General features: G+C 39.0%; 1 protein-coding gene and 1 pseudogene across 5 annotated transcripts in view; one reads left to right on the top strand and one right to left on the bottom strand.

Moving 5' to 3' along the window:
• Window positions 1–16,108, top strand: part of LRRC49 (leucine rich repeat containing 49) — a 171,986-nt gene that overhangs the window by 12,293 nt on the left and 143,585 nt on the right. For all 5 annotated transcript variants that reach the window (XM_064570223.1, XM_064570225.1, XM_064570222.1 and 2 more), the window contains 2 exons: window positions 3,277–3,343; window positions 14,736–14,879. In XM_064570223.1, coding sequence (XP_064426293.1) covers window positions 3,277–3,343; window positions 14,736–14,879 — 211 coding nt within the window. The remainder of the gene's footprint in view (window positions 1–3,276; window positions 3,344–14,735; window positions 14,880–16,108) is intronic.
• LOC135361498 (ras-related C3 botulinum toxin substrate 1-like) lies at window positions 8,319–10,699 on the bottom strand (annotated as a pseudogene).

Raw genomic sequence — 16,108 nt, 5'->3', positions numbered from 1 at the left:
GAGATCAGTTCTCTCATTTCACAGATGAAGAAATGGAGCTATAAAGGGACTTTTGCAAGGTTAGATATGTAGAAGCTGTACACAGTAGGAGTACCCCAGCGGAGCAGTTGAGTGAGGTGAAGTAAGATGTCAACTTTTCATACATTTAAGGCATTCCCTTCTAGGTGCTCCCTGTTGTCTCTCCCAGAGATTTCTTAACTAGTTCCTGATCCCTGGAGTTTGTGATTTGTTTGCGGAGCTTCCATTTATTCTTTGGCACTATTGCCTTATGCACTTCTTTCAGTCCTTCAGTATTTCCTAGCGGCGTTTTTAATCTCCTTTGCTAGTTTTAAACATAGTGTCTAAGAGCTGCTCCTGGGTCCCAGTGTTTTAAATCAACTCTCAATCTACTTTTCTTCCTGCTTCTACTTTGCAGCTTCTCTGGCTTCTTGGAAATAACCTTTCTAAGGTTTTTAAAAAATAATTTGTGGATCAAAGACACCAGTCCATCTGACCTTCTGACCTTTCCAGAGGTCTCTGCTCCTCCAGTTCTAAGGGACCTAATGCCCTTTTCTGTATCCTTACCTTGGCCAAGTAAAAGCAATCTAATGCAGTCTCTTCCTCTTTCTGCTTCATCTTTTTGTTCATTTTGTTTGCATTTGGTCATGGTTTACTTTATTCTTCACATAAAGAAAATAGCCATTAAGCAATTTTAGAGCTGTTAGTGTTCTCGAATAAAAAAGAAAGTCAGAAAGACAACTTTCTACATTCTCCCAAAATGCATATTTCTGAAGTATCAGAACAATGCACATCTGCCGTGTTCTCAGGTCAGCTGTGTGAGTCTTGAAGATACGACTCTAACCCGAGGCAGTACTTTAGTGAATTTTAGGCAAATCTGGCTGAGAAATGCTGGAGGAGAGAGCAGCTCTTCTGCCACCCTGTCTCTCCAGGTTTGTCTTGGATGAACTGTTGCCCCCTGCTGGGCGAGTCCGGGAAATTTTCTCCCTCTCACTTTGCAAAGCACTGCACTATCTTATATCTTAGTCCAAAACAATGGAGCCAGATGTTACAATCCAGGGCAACCATATTCCTCTAAGTTCAAGCAGCTCCAACAAAGATTTCTGCCCCAAAGCTAAAACGACTGTGCTCAGATTCTGTATATGAGGTTTGCATTGCTACCGAAGAACCCCCAGTCCTTTTGTACCACTGTGCTACTGAAGTTCTTGCCATCTCACTCTTCTGCTTTCTGTGTTCCTGTTTATCCTTGTGAGATCTTCTGGTGCCCTCATGATCACAGGATAACAGATAAAACTTCTATGCATTTTTTTCTGATCACCCAGGACTATAGATACAAAACTCTCCACCAGGCTCTGGGATTCCATATTCCTTTCCTATTACTTCCTTGAAGGTCTCCACTTAAGGATTTGTCTCTAACACCCAAAAAGCCTAGCCTTCATATAGGTTCTGCAGTGTGGTCCTTATGCAGGCCTCAGTATCATAATGTAGCCTGCAAAGATGGGCTCTGATGTACTAGGTATTTCAAGAGCAAAGCAGGTGAAGAACAACTTTGTTAACAGTTTTGTCTGTTTTCCTATCTGATAGTGTCAGCATAAGCTTGAGAAATTCTTTTAAAATACTAAGGAAAAATAGGGATAGGAAGAACAAAAGATAAGATGGGGGAGTGGTGTGTGTGTGAGAGAGAGAGAGGGAGAGAGAGAGAGATAAGGGAGAGAACTGCTGTCATATTGTGATGTGGCATAGTAGGTGTATGATAAATATTTTTTATACACCAAATTGGATTGAATTGGTTGTGGTGATGTAATTCTGGATTTGGCAATGATGGCTGAGGTCACATGGAGATGGAAATTCTCTAAGTTTAAACTGGTATTATGTTTACATGTTAATCAGCATATATGAAGTTTCAAGGGATGATCCAGGTTCTGGAAACATTTAGGAAGGTAGAAATGGTTCTTTGAGGCAGTAAGCACTGGCAACAGAAATAAATAGTGATAGGCAGATGATGATCAAGATGGATTGCATGACCTGCATTTCTACCCTTTCTTTGCCATTGCTCCTTTCTTTTTACTGAATTATGGCAGTAGGAGAAAGTAGGATCTGTAGGAGGGGAAAATATAAAAGGGAAATAGTTTTTGTTTTGTTTTGTTTTGTTTTGTTTTGTTTTGTTTGAACTGTCCAGTTGGAGGCAGCTGGACAGGTAAGGTAGCCAGAAAAGGTAGGACAGAGGGAGGCAATGGGTGGGCCCTAATCATTAAGGAATATAAGAAGGGGCATTTTAGAGATAAAATGCTGTGTTTTAAAATTTATAGCAGTGTTTTAGCTTTTCACAAGATGGCAAATCAAAAATTCCAAATATTTACAAACTGAGCAGGTCCAGTAGAAAACATTTAAGTGGTGTCTAATCTGTGAATGTGATAAATAATCCTCTTATGAATACTCTTGGACATAAAACTCATCTATTTAGTTAGTATATGTTTATTTATTCATTAAACAAATATTTCTTGGTTCCTACCCAGTGCCAGCCCCTTTTATAAGTGCTGGGGATGGAGTAGAGAATATGTTAAAATTTCTGCACTCTTGAAACTCACGTTTTGGTTTGAGGAAGGAGATCATAAGAAGGTAAACACATAAACAATATAATTTTAGGCAAGGATAGGTGCAAGGAAGTCCATTAAAGTAGGGGAAGGAGAGAGTAATGGGGATAGGAAGGGGGAGTGAACCATGCTAAGTTCTGGGTGAAGAACTCTGAGGAAGAAGGAGCAGCGAGGATAAACACCCCCAGGCAGAAATGAACTTGTCAGGTTAGAGCTCCAAGAAATCCCCTGTGGTTAGAGCAGAGAGAGCCTGAGCCGTGATAGGAGATAAGCCTGGACAAAGAGTCAGCCGCCACAAGGTTTAGGGCCTTGAGAACTGAGGTAAGGAGTTTAGATCATATTCTGAAGGAAACTGCCTTGAATAAGTGCCTTGTCCTAAGGTTCTTAGAAGTAGAATTGCTTTTTCCTAAAGATACAACTTTTAAGCTGTCTTTGGGACATTTCCTCCAATGGGATTGCATCTTTACCATTATAATTAAATCAATGGGAAATATGTTTTTGTTTTATATATGTATTTACATATAATCTCTCTCTATATACATATTTGTATAGCTATATCTATAGCTGTCTCTCTACTTATCTATAGAGAGAAAGAATAAATTAAAATGAGTTTTGCCTTAGCATGTTTTGATTTACAATAAATTTGATACATCTGTATTTCTACTCCACTTATTCTGATTTTCAGAATCAAGAAAATTTCAAATCTGGAGAACCTCAAAAGCTTAGATGTCTTGGACCTTCATGGAAATCAGGTATTGTAAAGCCTCTTTGTTTCTTTCTTTTCAGCAAAAAAGTCTGAGAAAATTTGGTATTATAAAAGTTTTTTTTTTTTATTATGTTATGTTAATCACCATACATTACATCATTAGTTTTTGATGTAGTGTTCCATGATTCATTGTTTGCGTATAACACCCAGTGCTCCATTCAGTACGAATGATACTTGTGTTGAAGTATTTCAAGAGATACTTTACTGGGGTGCCTGGGTGGCTCAGTCATTAAGCATCTGCCCTTGGCTCAGGTCATGATCTCAGGGTCCTGGGATCAAGCCCCGCATCAGGCTCCCTGCTCAGCGGGAAGCCTGCTTCGCCCTCTCCCACTCCCCCCACTTGTGTTCCCTTTCTTGCTGTCTCTCTCTGTCAAAAAATAAATAAGATCTTAAAAAAAAAAAAGAGTTGCTTTACTGATTCACTGAAATTTCTAAGGCATTAAGCCTGTTTATTTAAGATATGGTAATCCCTTAGCAGTAAATGACAGATGAAACTCCTAAAACATTTGGAATCCTTAATAGTTATGATAATTTCATTTCTTATTTAGTCTTTTATTTTTATTTTATTTTATTTTATTTTATTATTTATTTATTTGACAGAGAGAAAGAGAGAGAGAGCACATAAGCAGGGGGAGTGGCAGGCAGGGAGAAACAGGCTCTCCACTGAGCAGGGAGCTTGACATGGGTCTCGATCCCAGGACCCGGGGATCATGACCTGAGCCAAAGGCAGACGCTTAAGGCACCCCTAGTCTTTTATTATTTTTAAAATACATATTTTCCAACCCTAGACCAACAATTAGAATATTACCAATGATTTTCTTCTACTTAGGTATTCCTCCTTTATTCTGAGGCCACCACTATCCAGGATTTCACATTTATCTTTCCCTTGTGTGTTTTTTTAAGTTGGTTTTATCACATATATGTGTCTAAATAATACCTTGTTTAGTAGTATTGTGTTGTAATTTTAAAAAGGTATTATACTGTATATTGTCATCTAGTGTTTGCTTTTTGCATATAACATTAGCTTACTGAGATTAATCTATTTTGATTAAGTAACTGTAGTTTACTCCTTTTTGCTGTTGTAAGTTCCATGGAATGATTATATGAAAACTTTTTTTCTCCAGTTTATTATTGATAGACATTTAGGTTGTTTCCTTTTGTTTGTTTCCTTTTAGGAATAGCCCTTCTAAGAACATTCTTGTATGGGTTTCTTCCACATACCATATGTCACTCTAGGGAGTGAAACTGATAGAACAGAGGTTATTTAAATGTCTAACATAGTGGGGGTGGGAGGGATGGGGTGGCTGGGTGATAGACATTGGGGCGGGTATGTGCTATGGTGAGCACTGTGAATTGTGTAAGACTGTTGAATCACAGACGTGTACCTCTGAAACAAATAATACATTATATGTTAAAAAAAAAAAAAAAGAGGATAGCAGGAGGGGAAGAATGAAGGGGTGGAAATTGGAGGGGGAGACGAACCATGGGAGACTATGGACTCTAAAAAACAAACTGAGGGTTCTAGAGGGGAAGGGGGTGGGGGGATGGGTTAGCCTGGTGATGGGTATTAAAGAGGGCACGTACTGCATGGAGCACTGGGTGTTATACGCAAACAATGAATCATGGAACACTACATCAAAAACTAATGATGTGATGTATGGTGATTAACATAACATAATAATAAAAAAATGCAAAAAAAAAAGATAATGTCAAATTGTTTTTCAAAGTGGTTGTACCAGTTTATATTCCCACCAGTAATGCAGGATAAATCCTGTTGCTTCACATTCTTTTCAACATTTGGAATTGTCATACTTCCTTTTATTTTTATGACTCAAGGATTTATTAAGTCATACATGCAAAACATACTGCTAATTACATTAGCAAAAGATCAATGTAAAAACACCCCGCAATTCTACAACTGTCCATTTAAAAAATGTTGTTCTAGTAGTTGAAAGGTCCAACCTTATATTCTTGCCAGTGGGTAAGTTGTACAGAACTTCATTAGCACAAGCACAGGCTTCCAGAACCTCACAGACCCAGAGGAACATGGTTAGGCAGAGCAACAGGAAGTGTGTGTCCAGGGGGGTAAGACCAAGAGGAGGGTCAGCATTAGTCAAGGTACAGTGTTGGTGATCTGGCAAGGCAGTGATGCTAAGAAAGTTCATAGTTTAGGAATACCTAAAATATTTCAAAAACTATAAAGCTGCAACATGTCATTTTTGCACCTAGTTACTGGAAAACTAAGTAAAGTGCTTATTAGCTTTGAATAAAGTAACAAGGAAATAAGAATACACCTTTACGAATCTACAAAAAAAATTTCTAATGCATTATCAGAAAGATTTTATAATAGAAGGAGGCATATTGCTCATTAAGAAGGGATTCTTTAGGGGCGCCTGGATGGCTCAGTCGTTAAGCGTATGCCTTTGGCTCAGGTCATGATCCCAGGGTCCTGGGATCGAGCCCCGCATCGGGCTACCTGCTCAGCGGAAAGCCTGCTTCTCCCTCTCCCACTCCCCCTGCTTGTGTTCCCTCTCTCGCTATCTCTCTTGCTGTGAAATAAATAAATAAATTCTTAAAAAAAAAAAAAAAGGGATCCTGTAAGAAAAGCACTAAGTTAGCAACTATGGGAATGACCAGTTCAAAGATTAATTATATGCCCAATTTCAGGAGGGATGGCAGGTCTAAGAAAAAGCTTAAAACAGTGATAATACCGATCTTTCCTTATCATTTACTGCATTTGACAGAGATTAACCTTTTAAGATTTTATCTGTGACACTTTTACTCAGTTTAATTATTTTTTTTTTTAAGATTTTATTTATTTATTTGACAGAGAAAGAGATAGCGAGAGAGGGAACACACTCAGGGGGAGTGGGAGAGGGAGAAACAGGCTTCCCGCTGAGCAGGGAGTCCGATGCGGGGCTCGATCCCAGGACCCTGGGATCATGACCTGAGCCGAAGGCAGACACTTAACGACTGAGCCACCCAGGCGCCCCTACTCAGTTTAATTATGATGTGTACAATGTAGTATAAATTAACCTCCATATTTTGTCAAAATAATTGTCTTCATTCTTTGATCACCTCCCATGCTGCTCACACCCCACCCCAGTGCATCCACAGCTAGAGCAGATACTTCATCAGAGGGATGTGGGAGTAAGAGGTCTGTTCAAAATCTCAGCAATAGCATATACACTACGTTTTTTTAAAAAGAAAATCTCACTACAGGGGTGCCTGAGTGGCGCAGTGACTTGGGTGTCCAACTCTTGGTTTCGGCTTGGGTCATGATCTCAGGCTTGTGAGATCAATTCCCAAGTGGAAGTCAGCGCAGTCTGCTTGAGATTCTCTTTTCCCTCTGCCCCTCCCCCATAAAATAAATAAATTAATTAAAAAAAAAATCTCACTACAAAATAAAAAAGATTGATCCAAAGAGTTTTGAGTCCTTACACTCATTCCATTATGACATAAAGTCCAGTGTTAGGGAATGGATGCAGGCTGATAAATTACTGGTATGTTAGATGGCAACATTTCATGATTGTGAAATGTGCTGCTTTCTTTTTTTTTTTTTTTAAGATTTTATTTATTTATTTGAGACAGAGAGAATGAGAGACAGAGAGCATGAGAGGGAGGAGGGTCAGAGGGAGAAGCAGACTCCCTGCTGAGCAGGGAGCCCGATGCGGGACTCGATCCCGGGACTCCAGGATCATGACCTGAGCCGAAGGCAGTCGCTCAACCGACTGAGCCACCCAGGCGCCCTGTTGTGCTGCTTTCTTATCAGAAACTAGTTAGTGTCTCCATTTCCAAACATGAGACATTGCAGTCTCTTCTTCTTCTTTTTTTAGAAATAAAAATAAGATTTTATTTGGTAGTGAAATATACCAAGTGTAGTCAGGAAATATCTTTAGGTTTTAGGGTTTTAGGCGATTTGTGTATTTTCCTTAATACTTTTATGTGTTTTTCAGGTTTTGTGATATAAACATGTCTTTTTTTTATTATGTTAAGTTAGCCACCATAGAGTACATCATTAGTTTTTAATGTAGTGTTCAATGATTCATTAGTTGCGTATAACACCCAGTGCTTATCACAACACGTGCCCTCCTTAATACCCATCACCCGGCTACCCTGTCCCCCACTCCCCTCCCCTCTGAAACCCTCAGTTTGTTTCCCAGAGTCCATAGTCTCTCATGATTTTTCTCCCTCTTTGATTTCCCTCCCTTCAGTTTTTCCTCCCTTCCCCTATGGTCCTCCGTGCTATTCCTTATGTTCCACATATGAGTGAAACCATATGATAATTGTCTTTCTCTGCTTGATTTATTTCTCTTAGTATAATACCCTCCAGTTCCATCTATGTTGATGCAAATGGTGGGTATTCATCCTTTCTGATGGCTGAGTAATATTCCATTGTATATATGGACCACATCTTTTTTATCTGTTCATCTGTTGAAGGGCATCTCGGCTCCTTCCACAGTTTGGCTATTGTGGACATGGCTGCTATGAACACTGGGGTGCATGTGGCCCTTCTTTTCACTACATTTGTATCTTTGGAGTAAATAGTAGTGCAATTGCTGGTCATAGGGGTAACTATTTTTAACTTTTTGAGGAATCTTCATACTGTTTTCCTGTAGTCTCTTCTTAAAGACAAAGATCTTGAATGGCTTAGTGCCTAGTGTTCTCAGCACAACAGTGCAACTTAGTTCACAAGCTATTTTGGCAACTCTTAATCTGAGCAAGAATAGGAGCTCTTGAAAAATAAGGCTTTAAGAAAGCTTGCCATTTTAGGGCTAAATTTTACTATAATGTGAAAGTTTGAAGTCTTACCCTTTAAACAAATAAAACCTAATTCAAAATGGTTTTATGGAAAAAGTAATCTGTAACAAAAACTTGGCACTATGTGAAAGGCTCCACCATTTTTGAGCAAAGCATATAAAATTTCTGAGGTGGACAGGGCAGGAGAGGGGCCCACACATTTATAGCAGCAGGCATTTTCTCTTCCTCTTCTTGACTGGAGGGCAGAGAACCCTCAAAGAGCTTCATCCAACACTGTCTTGAGGCCTTGCTTCATGAGAGCTGAAGCACTCAGGTGTTTTCCAGCACCGATCTCCTTAGCCATGGCCAAACCCCGTGGCTAGGTGATGGGAGTTGGCTTCTTCTCCTGCAGTCGCTCAGTCATGTCTTTGTTGTCCTTGAGATCAAGTTTAGTCTCTACCAGGATGATGGGGGTGTTGGGACAGTGGTGTCGCACTTCAAGGTACCACCATGCTCGAACATTTTCAAATGATGCAGGATTCATGAGAGAAAAGCAAATTAAGACCACATCTGTTTGTGGATAGGATAAGGGACATAATCTGTCATAATTTTCTTGTCCAGCTCTATCCCATAAGCCCAGATTCACCCATTTTCAACTATATTTGAACTATTTGAAATATAGTTCAATATGGTAGAACAACAATGTTCTACCATAACATTGGCAGGATAGTTGTCAAAGACAGTGGGGATGTATTCTCCAGGGAATCATTGGTTTAACTGATCGGTAGGCAACTTTTACCTGTAGCTCTGTCTCCCACCACCACACACTCGGTGGCTGCATCTGGGCTGCTTGCTGGGCTGCCGTGGCATCGGGGCGCTGAAGCGAGAAGCGGTGGGCTTGGGGGGTGGGGTGTCAGGGCTGCTGTCTAAGCCACATCACCCTCCCCCTACGGGAAGCCAGAGCCAGCAGCGGCCACCACCCAAAGCTCTGGAATTGTCATACTTCTTAATTTTTGCCAATTAAATTGGTATAAAGTAGTGTCTCTTTGTGGTTTTGATTTCTATTTCCCTGATTACTATATAATCTGGACTCTTTATTCTGTTGGGTCAGTCAGTTTGTCTGCCTCTTGGTCTGTCTGTCTGAATTTGTCTGAATCTGGTTTGTTACGTTCCCCCTCCTTCTCAGAGCATCTTGGCTGTTTTTTAGTCCTTTGTTCTTCCATTGAAATGTTTGTCTTTGAAATGGATTTATTTATGAACAGCTACATGAGCTACACTCATGCAGAAGGTAGAGCCTCTCATGAGGTGGTAAGTGTACATTCTGGGATGATCCATGAGTCCTTGCCTGTTAATGAACAAGATCTGTCACTGCCACCTGCAGTTGGTTAAGTGCAAACTTCAGTATGATCTCTCTAGGCTTTCTAACAACTGCTAGTCCCAATCATTTTGGTGAAAAGCTAATGGAATAAATGAAAACCTTGACAGATCTAACTAGACCACATCCGCTAGGTTCTAATCTCACCCGGCCCCATCTGTGTGTATCTGTGTGTGCCCAGAATGGGAGGAATGTTGGTAGCCTGGGAACTGTCCAGCTCTGCAGGCTGATTAGTGGCACTCTAGTAGAGAAGTTACCCAGTTAGGTGAGGGTGGAAGGGGAAGAAGAATTAAAGAGTTTTGTCAGTAAAAGAATATCGTATGCAAAAGCACTGAGACTAAAAACAACACGATATTTTTTACTGCTTGAGAATTTAGCATGTGTTGAAGAACAGTGAGAAATGAGGGGAGAGAAGTAGCAGAGGCCAGATTGGGGAGGGCTTTGTATGCCACACCTGAGGAATTGCTATTTTATCTTGTAGCCCACTATTTTTATTTTTATTTTATTTACTTATTTTTTATTTTTATTTTTTTGTAGCCCACTATTTTTAAAACTATTCATAACTAATTGCAACATTTTATGGTAGCAATTTTTAAAGTTTATTTTAAAATGTATATATGATAATTAAACATATTTATGTAGTTCTCACATTATATTATACCTTTAAGAATTCATTTTATTTATTTTTTATTATATTATATTTTATTTTTAGAGCAAGAGTTGGGGGTGAGAGGCAGAGGGAGAAACAGAGAGAATCTTAAGCAGGCTCCATGCCCAGCATGGAGCCTAACACAGAGCTTGATCTCAGAACCCTGAGAAAATGACCTGACCCGAAATCAAGAGTCAGACGCTTAACCAACTAAGCCATCCAGGCGCCCCTACCTTTAAGAATTCATTGGGCATTACCCAAGATCTATGAAGGATCCTGGTTTACGAATAACAAACATATCACTTGATCCATATGTAATGTGTGGGAATTATTTACCAACCATTATGTTGATGAAAAATGCTCTGTTCCTTGTTAGCTGACCTGTGTTATGTCATGTAATTTCAGCTTTGTGTTGTACTTATTCTGTGTATTGAGATTAAGTATTTGTACCACACAAATTATTTCTCAAGGCTCTATAACTACAAGAATGAAGTTTTACGTGAAAATCCAAGTCTTGTTTCAAAATATCTAAATCCACTAAGCAGAAATTTGGAGTATTTCAAAGCAAAGACAGCCATGGTGACCTTAGGCTTCTAAAAAGTCAGGAGATAAATTATTCAAGATGAAACAATGTCCAATTCTAAAAAGAAAATAGCATCAGGTAGTTAAAAACGGAAAAGAAAATTAAGTGAATATTTTTTGTTTTTGGAGTTTACTTTTGTTAGAAATAAAAATGATATTTGGTGTACATCGTGAAATGAAACGTATTTGGTTTATGGATGTGAAAATGGTCTGAGGAATGTTAATAGTGTGCAAGAGACAGATTGGGGGATAGAAAGAGTTGGAGGAAAGTGAAACTGGAGACAGAACAGTTGAGAGACTAATCCAGTAATCTTTGTGAAAAGTGAAGGTGGCTCGACCTGAAGTAGTAACAATAGGGATTTAATAAGGGGGCAGATTGGATAAATATTTAAAAAGTGGAAACATCAAGATTTAGCAATTGATTATATTTGAATAATGAAGAATACAAAGGAATCTGAGAGGTTGGCTCTCAATTTCTGACAGAATTTTTTTGGTCTTCCAGAATTTGTTCTCTCGGTAAAAGCATTCTTTAACGTGGACACAAATGTGCTTCAGGAAGGATCTGTTCTTTCAAGGCCATCTTTTCCTTCAGGGAGAGTTTGTCCTTTCTGTGACTGCTTGACTGAAAGCAGACATTTGCCCTTTAGCATTGCTGAGTCAGAAGGTTGTCTTTATCCAGACGAAGCAGTCTGGGTTACTCTTATACATAAAGATGAGCCTGGAGTATCCAGCTTTCCTAGATGTATTAAGAAGCCCTGCGGTCTCCTGGAAACCCTCTCTCTGATCAGTATGACCCATGATTGGACTTTCCAACATTCCCATCATTTCTTCTTCTTGCTGTGAAGTTTATTAACTAAACAAGAGCTGTGCTCTCACCCTACGCCACCTTTTGCCTGAAATTTTTATCATTTACTGTGACTTTGTCCATGGCTGCAATGCGTAATAGGCTCCATCAGAGACGTTGCACACAATTCTGGCCTATCTGATTGCAAACCAAGAGGCCAAACAATATCCCCAGTGATTTTTTTAAAAAATTACATCTTGATACCAATATTTTAGAATTAATAATGTTCCTTTTCAGAGTTACCAAACTAAATAAAAGGCAACTCACAATGTAGGCATTCTAATTATCAGTCCCACCTGGATGAAGGAATTAGAGAAAGGTGGTTTTCTAAGAGAAATGCCCCAGGTTTAGTAGCAGAAGGGGGAAGACTCTCTATGTATGTCATATAACAATTGTGCCCCTTCATTCTATATATTTCTGTCTTTCCTGTTCTCAGGAAAGTTTTATTTTATATATTTAAATATTGCTCTTTCATTCATGTTTGTTACATCTATATTATTTGTCTTCCATATCCCCGTCTTACCTTTTATTCTTCCTATCTCCATTTTTCCTTAGTATTTTAGGAGAATTTCTCAAACTTATGATGACATTATTGATTTTTCAGTGTCTATTTTGCATTTTGCTGATTCCGTACATTTAAAATTCTATCACTTATAAAGTTTTGAAATGCTTTTGTCTATGTCTCGTTGTAAATAGTTCTATCATCTACAAATACTGATTACCTTGTTTCTTCTTTTACAATTTTTATTTTCATTTTACATTAGTTAGACCAAAATCTTAGGATAAATTTTAAGGCATAGTCAGATGTCACCTTTATATATTACTGAATTTATAATAAACATAGGTTTTCCCTTTTGAACCTAGATGGAATCTAGATGGTATTTCTTGAATGTAAGAGAAGGTCCAATAACAACCTACAGACTGGATTATAAATCTAAGAAAATGTTCTCTTATCCAACATCTGTTTTGAAGTGTTAAATAAAAAATTCCAATTTTTTTTTCATCTGTACTGGGATGACAGTGTGGATGAGAAAGTTAATCCCTAGTGATGGTGAAAACCTTTTTTAATGTTTGGAAGAAAAGTGTCATGTGTATGACTCACTGTTAAGTAGATGGTTGACGAAGTCCCCCACAAGGACCCCTACTTATGTGTCATAGAGAATCATCTCACTGTGCTTGCTCTGTTACACTAGTGGGGCTTAAAATCCTGTTGTGCTCTCCTCAGTTCATGGGGATGGCTTTTCCTTACCCTACTTTACTGTGCAACTCAGAGCTCCTGTGCTGCAGGTCAGAGCTTGCGTGTATGTGCCTGTTCCGTGACTCAGGTCTTCTTGTTCTGAACACTCAATTTCCACCATATTGCACTCTGGCTAAATGTTATCTGTCGCTTCTCTTAAGCACTTCCACTAATAAAGAATACCCACCCTCACTCTCCACTCGGGATCCTAGTTCCTTGTATCTTTTTTTTTTTTTTTTTTATTCTTATGTTAATCCCCATACATTACATCATTAGTTTTAGATGAAGTGTTCCAGGATTCATTGTTTGTTCATAACACCCAGTGCTCCATGCAGAATGTGCCCTCCTCAATACCCACCACCAGGCTAACCTATCCTCCCACCCCCCTCCCCTCTAGAACCCTCAGTTTGTTTTTCAGAGTCCATCGTCTCTCATGGTTCGTCTACCCCTCCGATTTCCCCCGCTTCATTCTTCCCCTCCTGCTACCTCCTTCTTCTTCTTCTTTTTTTTTTTTTTCTTAACATATATTGCATTATTTGTTTCAGAGGTACAGATCTGAGATTCAACAGTCTTGCACAATTCACAGCGCTTACCAGAGCACATACCCTCCCCAGTGTCTATCACCCAGTCACCCCATCCCTCCCACCCCACCCCCCACTCCAGCACCCCTCAGTTTGTTTCCTGCAATTAAGAATTCCTCATATCAGTGAGATCATATGATACATGTCTTTCTCTGTTTGACTTAATTTCGCTCAGCATAACACCCTCCGGTTCCATCCACGTCGTTGCAAATGGCAAGATCTCATTTCTTTTGATGGCTGCATAATATTCCATTGTATATATATACCACATCTTCTTTATCCATTCATCTGTCGATGGACATCTTGGCTCTTTCCACAATTTAGCTATTGTGGACATTGCTGCTATAAACATCGGGGTGCACGTACCCTTTCGGATCCCTACTTTTGTATCTTTGGGGTAAATACCCAGTAGTGCAATTGCTGGATCATATGGTAGCTCTATTTTCAACTTTTTGAGGACTCGTTCCTTGTATCTTTTCCATTTAGACTCTTGACGGCTTTCAGGATTCTGCAGTATAAATGGAAAGAACAAGGGGGATGTGGTGGCATTCCTTTTCCTTGCCTTTTCTCTCAGAGGGCTGTCTTGCTTGTTCAAAACATTGTGAGCTTCTGCCTCGGGCTCACAGTACATTTTTATTTGGGAGGTAGTATGTATAGTTCTTGTCACCTTTATCTGGACCTGGCACAGTATTGGGTTATTAGAGATGCCCCCAAGGATGGACTTGTTGATTATTTGATAAAATTTACTTCAAATATTTACTATGGTGAAATTATAAAATATGTTCCTTTAGTTAATTTTCTTTTTTTCTGAAGATTTTATTTATTTATTTGACAGAGGAAGAGAAAGAGCACAAACAGGGGGAGTGGGAAAGGGAGAAGCAGGCTCCTCACTGAGCAGGGAAGTCTGACGTGGGGCTCAATCCCAGGACGCTGGGATCATGACCTGAGTCAAAGGCAGATACCCAACTGACTGAGCCACCCAGGTGCCCTTCCTTTAGTTAATTTTCACAAGTTAAATGACTTCTTATTATCTACAACAGAGGAAATTGGAAATATATATATTTTAAAGATTTTTATTTATTTGAGAGAGAGCCTGAGAGCGGGGTGAGGGCCAGAGGGAGAAGCAGACTCCCCACTGAACAGGGAGCCCGATGTGGGGCTCAATCCCGGGACTCCAGGATCATGACCTGAGTCAATGGCAGACGCTTAACCGACTGAGCCACCCAGGCGCCCCTGGAAATACATTTTTAAGTATCTTCATGTAAACCTGTCACTGAATCCAGTGACTATATATTTTATTTTAAGGGTTTTTATAACATGTGTATCTGTGACTTATGCCTGCTAATTATCCCTTTCTCATTTTTTAACAGATTACCAAAATCGAAAATGTCAGTCATTTGTGTGATTTGAGAGTTTTAAATCTTGCTAGGAACCTTTTAAGTCACGTTGATAATCTTAATGGGCTGGATTCACTAACTGAACTTAACCTGCGACACAATCAGATCACTTTTGTGGTGAGTATTAAAATGGAATCGATATGTAATTTCTGCCTTTTCTTCTAAGGAAATGAAATAAACGTTATGGCATTGCTTTATGCAAAGTAAGAATCTACGGTAACTTAGTTCTTTTCTGAATTTAATTGTGGATATGATTATTAAGCTTTGTATTTTGATTTGGGAAGTGTTAAGGTGTTTTTCATTTTAAAAGATAAATGTAAAATTAGCAACAGAAATATTATCAATAAATGAATTAGCTAATATAAATGAGTAGTGAATTCTTTCCTGTTTTATCATGGGAATATAATTAATAAGAAAAAAGGTTATTGGTGACTTAAAGTTGATAAATTGTTGTACCAGGAGGGAAAAGGCTCAGAGAGGAGAAGCTAAGGGCTGTGAAGACATGGATAAATATAATTTCCTTTGCAGTGTTGAAAGAGGCAGGCTGGTATAGTGGAAAAAGCATTGCATAGGGCATCAGAGACCTCGTTCTGGTCACAGCTTCATCTCTCATTAGCTGGGTGACCTTGGGTAAATCGTTAACTCTATAAGCGTTGGTTTACTTTTCTATAAAGTGAGGGCCTTGGGTTAGATTATTTCTAGGATCCTTTTAGCTTGTTGAATCTGAAGAAAGACATTAAGGTGGTCAAGAACTGGCATGTGAGCAGGAGAGAACAAGTTCGCACTGTGGGGGCAAAACTACAGGAAGGCGACTCTGGAACTCTGAAGATGAACTTTGTTAGATTTATAGCTTTACTCAAGTTCAGCCATGAAATAACAGCCTGATGCTCCGGTATTTTGTACTTGTGCACATGTGAAAGCACTAGAAATAGGACTTTTGACTGTATGATGTGATACAGGCTAAGAAGACTTCTAATGTTAAATATATATATTTGTGTTCTTTTTAACAAGCTTCCTTTCTTTACATGAAATAGAAAAATACTAGGTTCTCTCTGGATATCATTCAAGTACTTTTAAAGGCACAATCTAACTCTTAACTTTTTTGAGACATTGAGTTCCTTAGTAAATAATTAAGTATAACATAAATGGTACACTTGGAAAGGTTGAGGGACAGATGATGTCTTATCTCTAGGCCTCATCGTACAGATTGGTTTCATTTTGAAGTTTTCCCAGAAAATCAGAGCTCAGTAATACTCACATCTTCTAGGAGGTTGGGATAATTTCAGAACCTTTTTCCAAGACATGGATTTATTCCAGAGCCCCTAAATTCTGTTGGATTTAAATAT

This window comes from Mirounga angustirostris, unplaced genomic scaffold, assembly GCF_029215605.1.
Source record: "Mirounga angustirostris isolate CCGP_5_RB_7025 unplaced genomic scaffold, mMirAng1.0.hap1 SCAF_9, whole genome shotgun sequence".
NCBI classification, from domain to species: Eukaryota; Metazoa; Chordata; class Mammalia; order Carnivora; family Phocidae; genus Mirounga; species Mirounga angustirostris.
The sequence above is the reverse complement of the archived record's forward strand: the minus strand, read 5'-3'. Positions and strand labels throughout refer to the sequence as shown.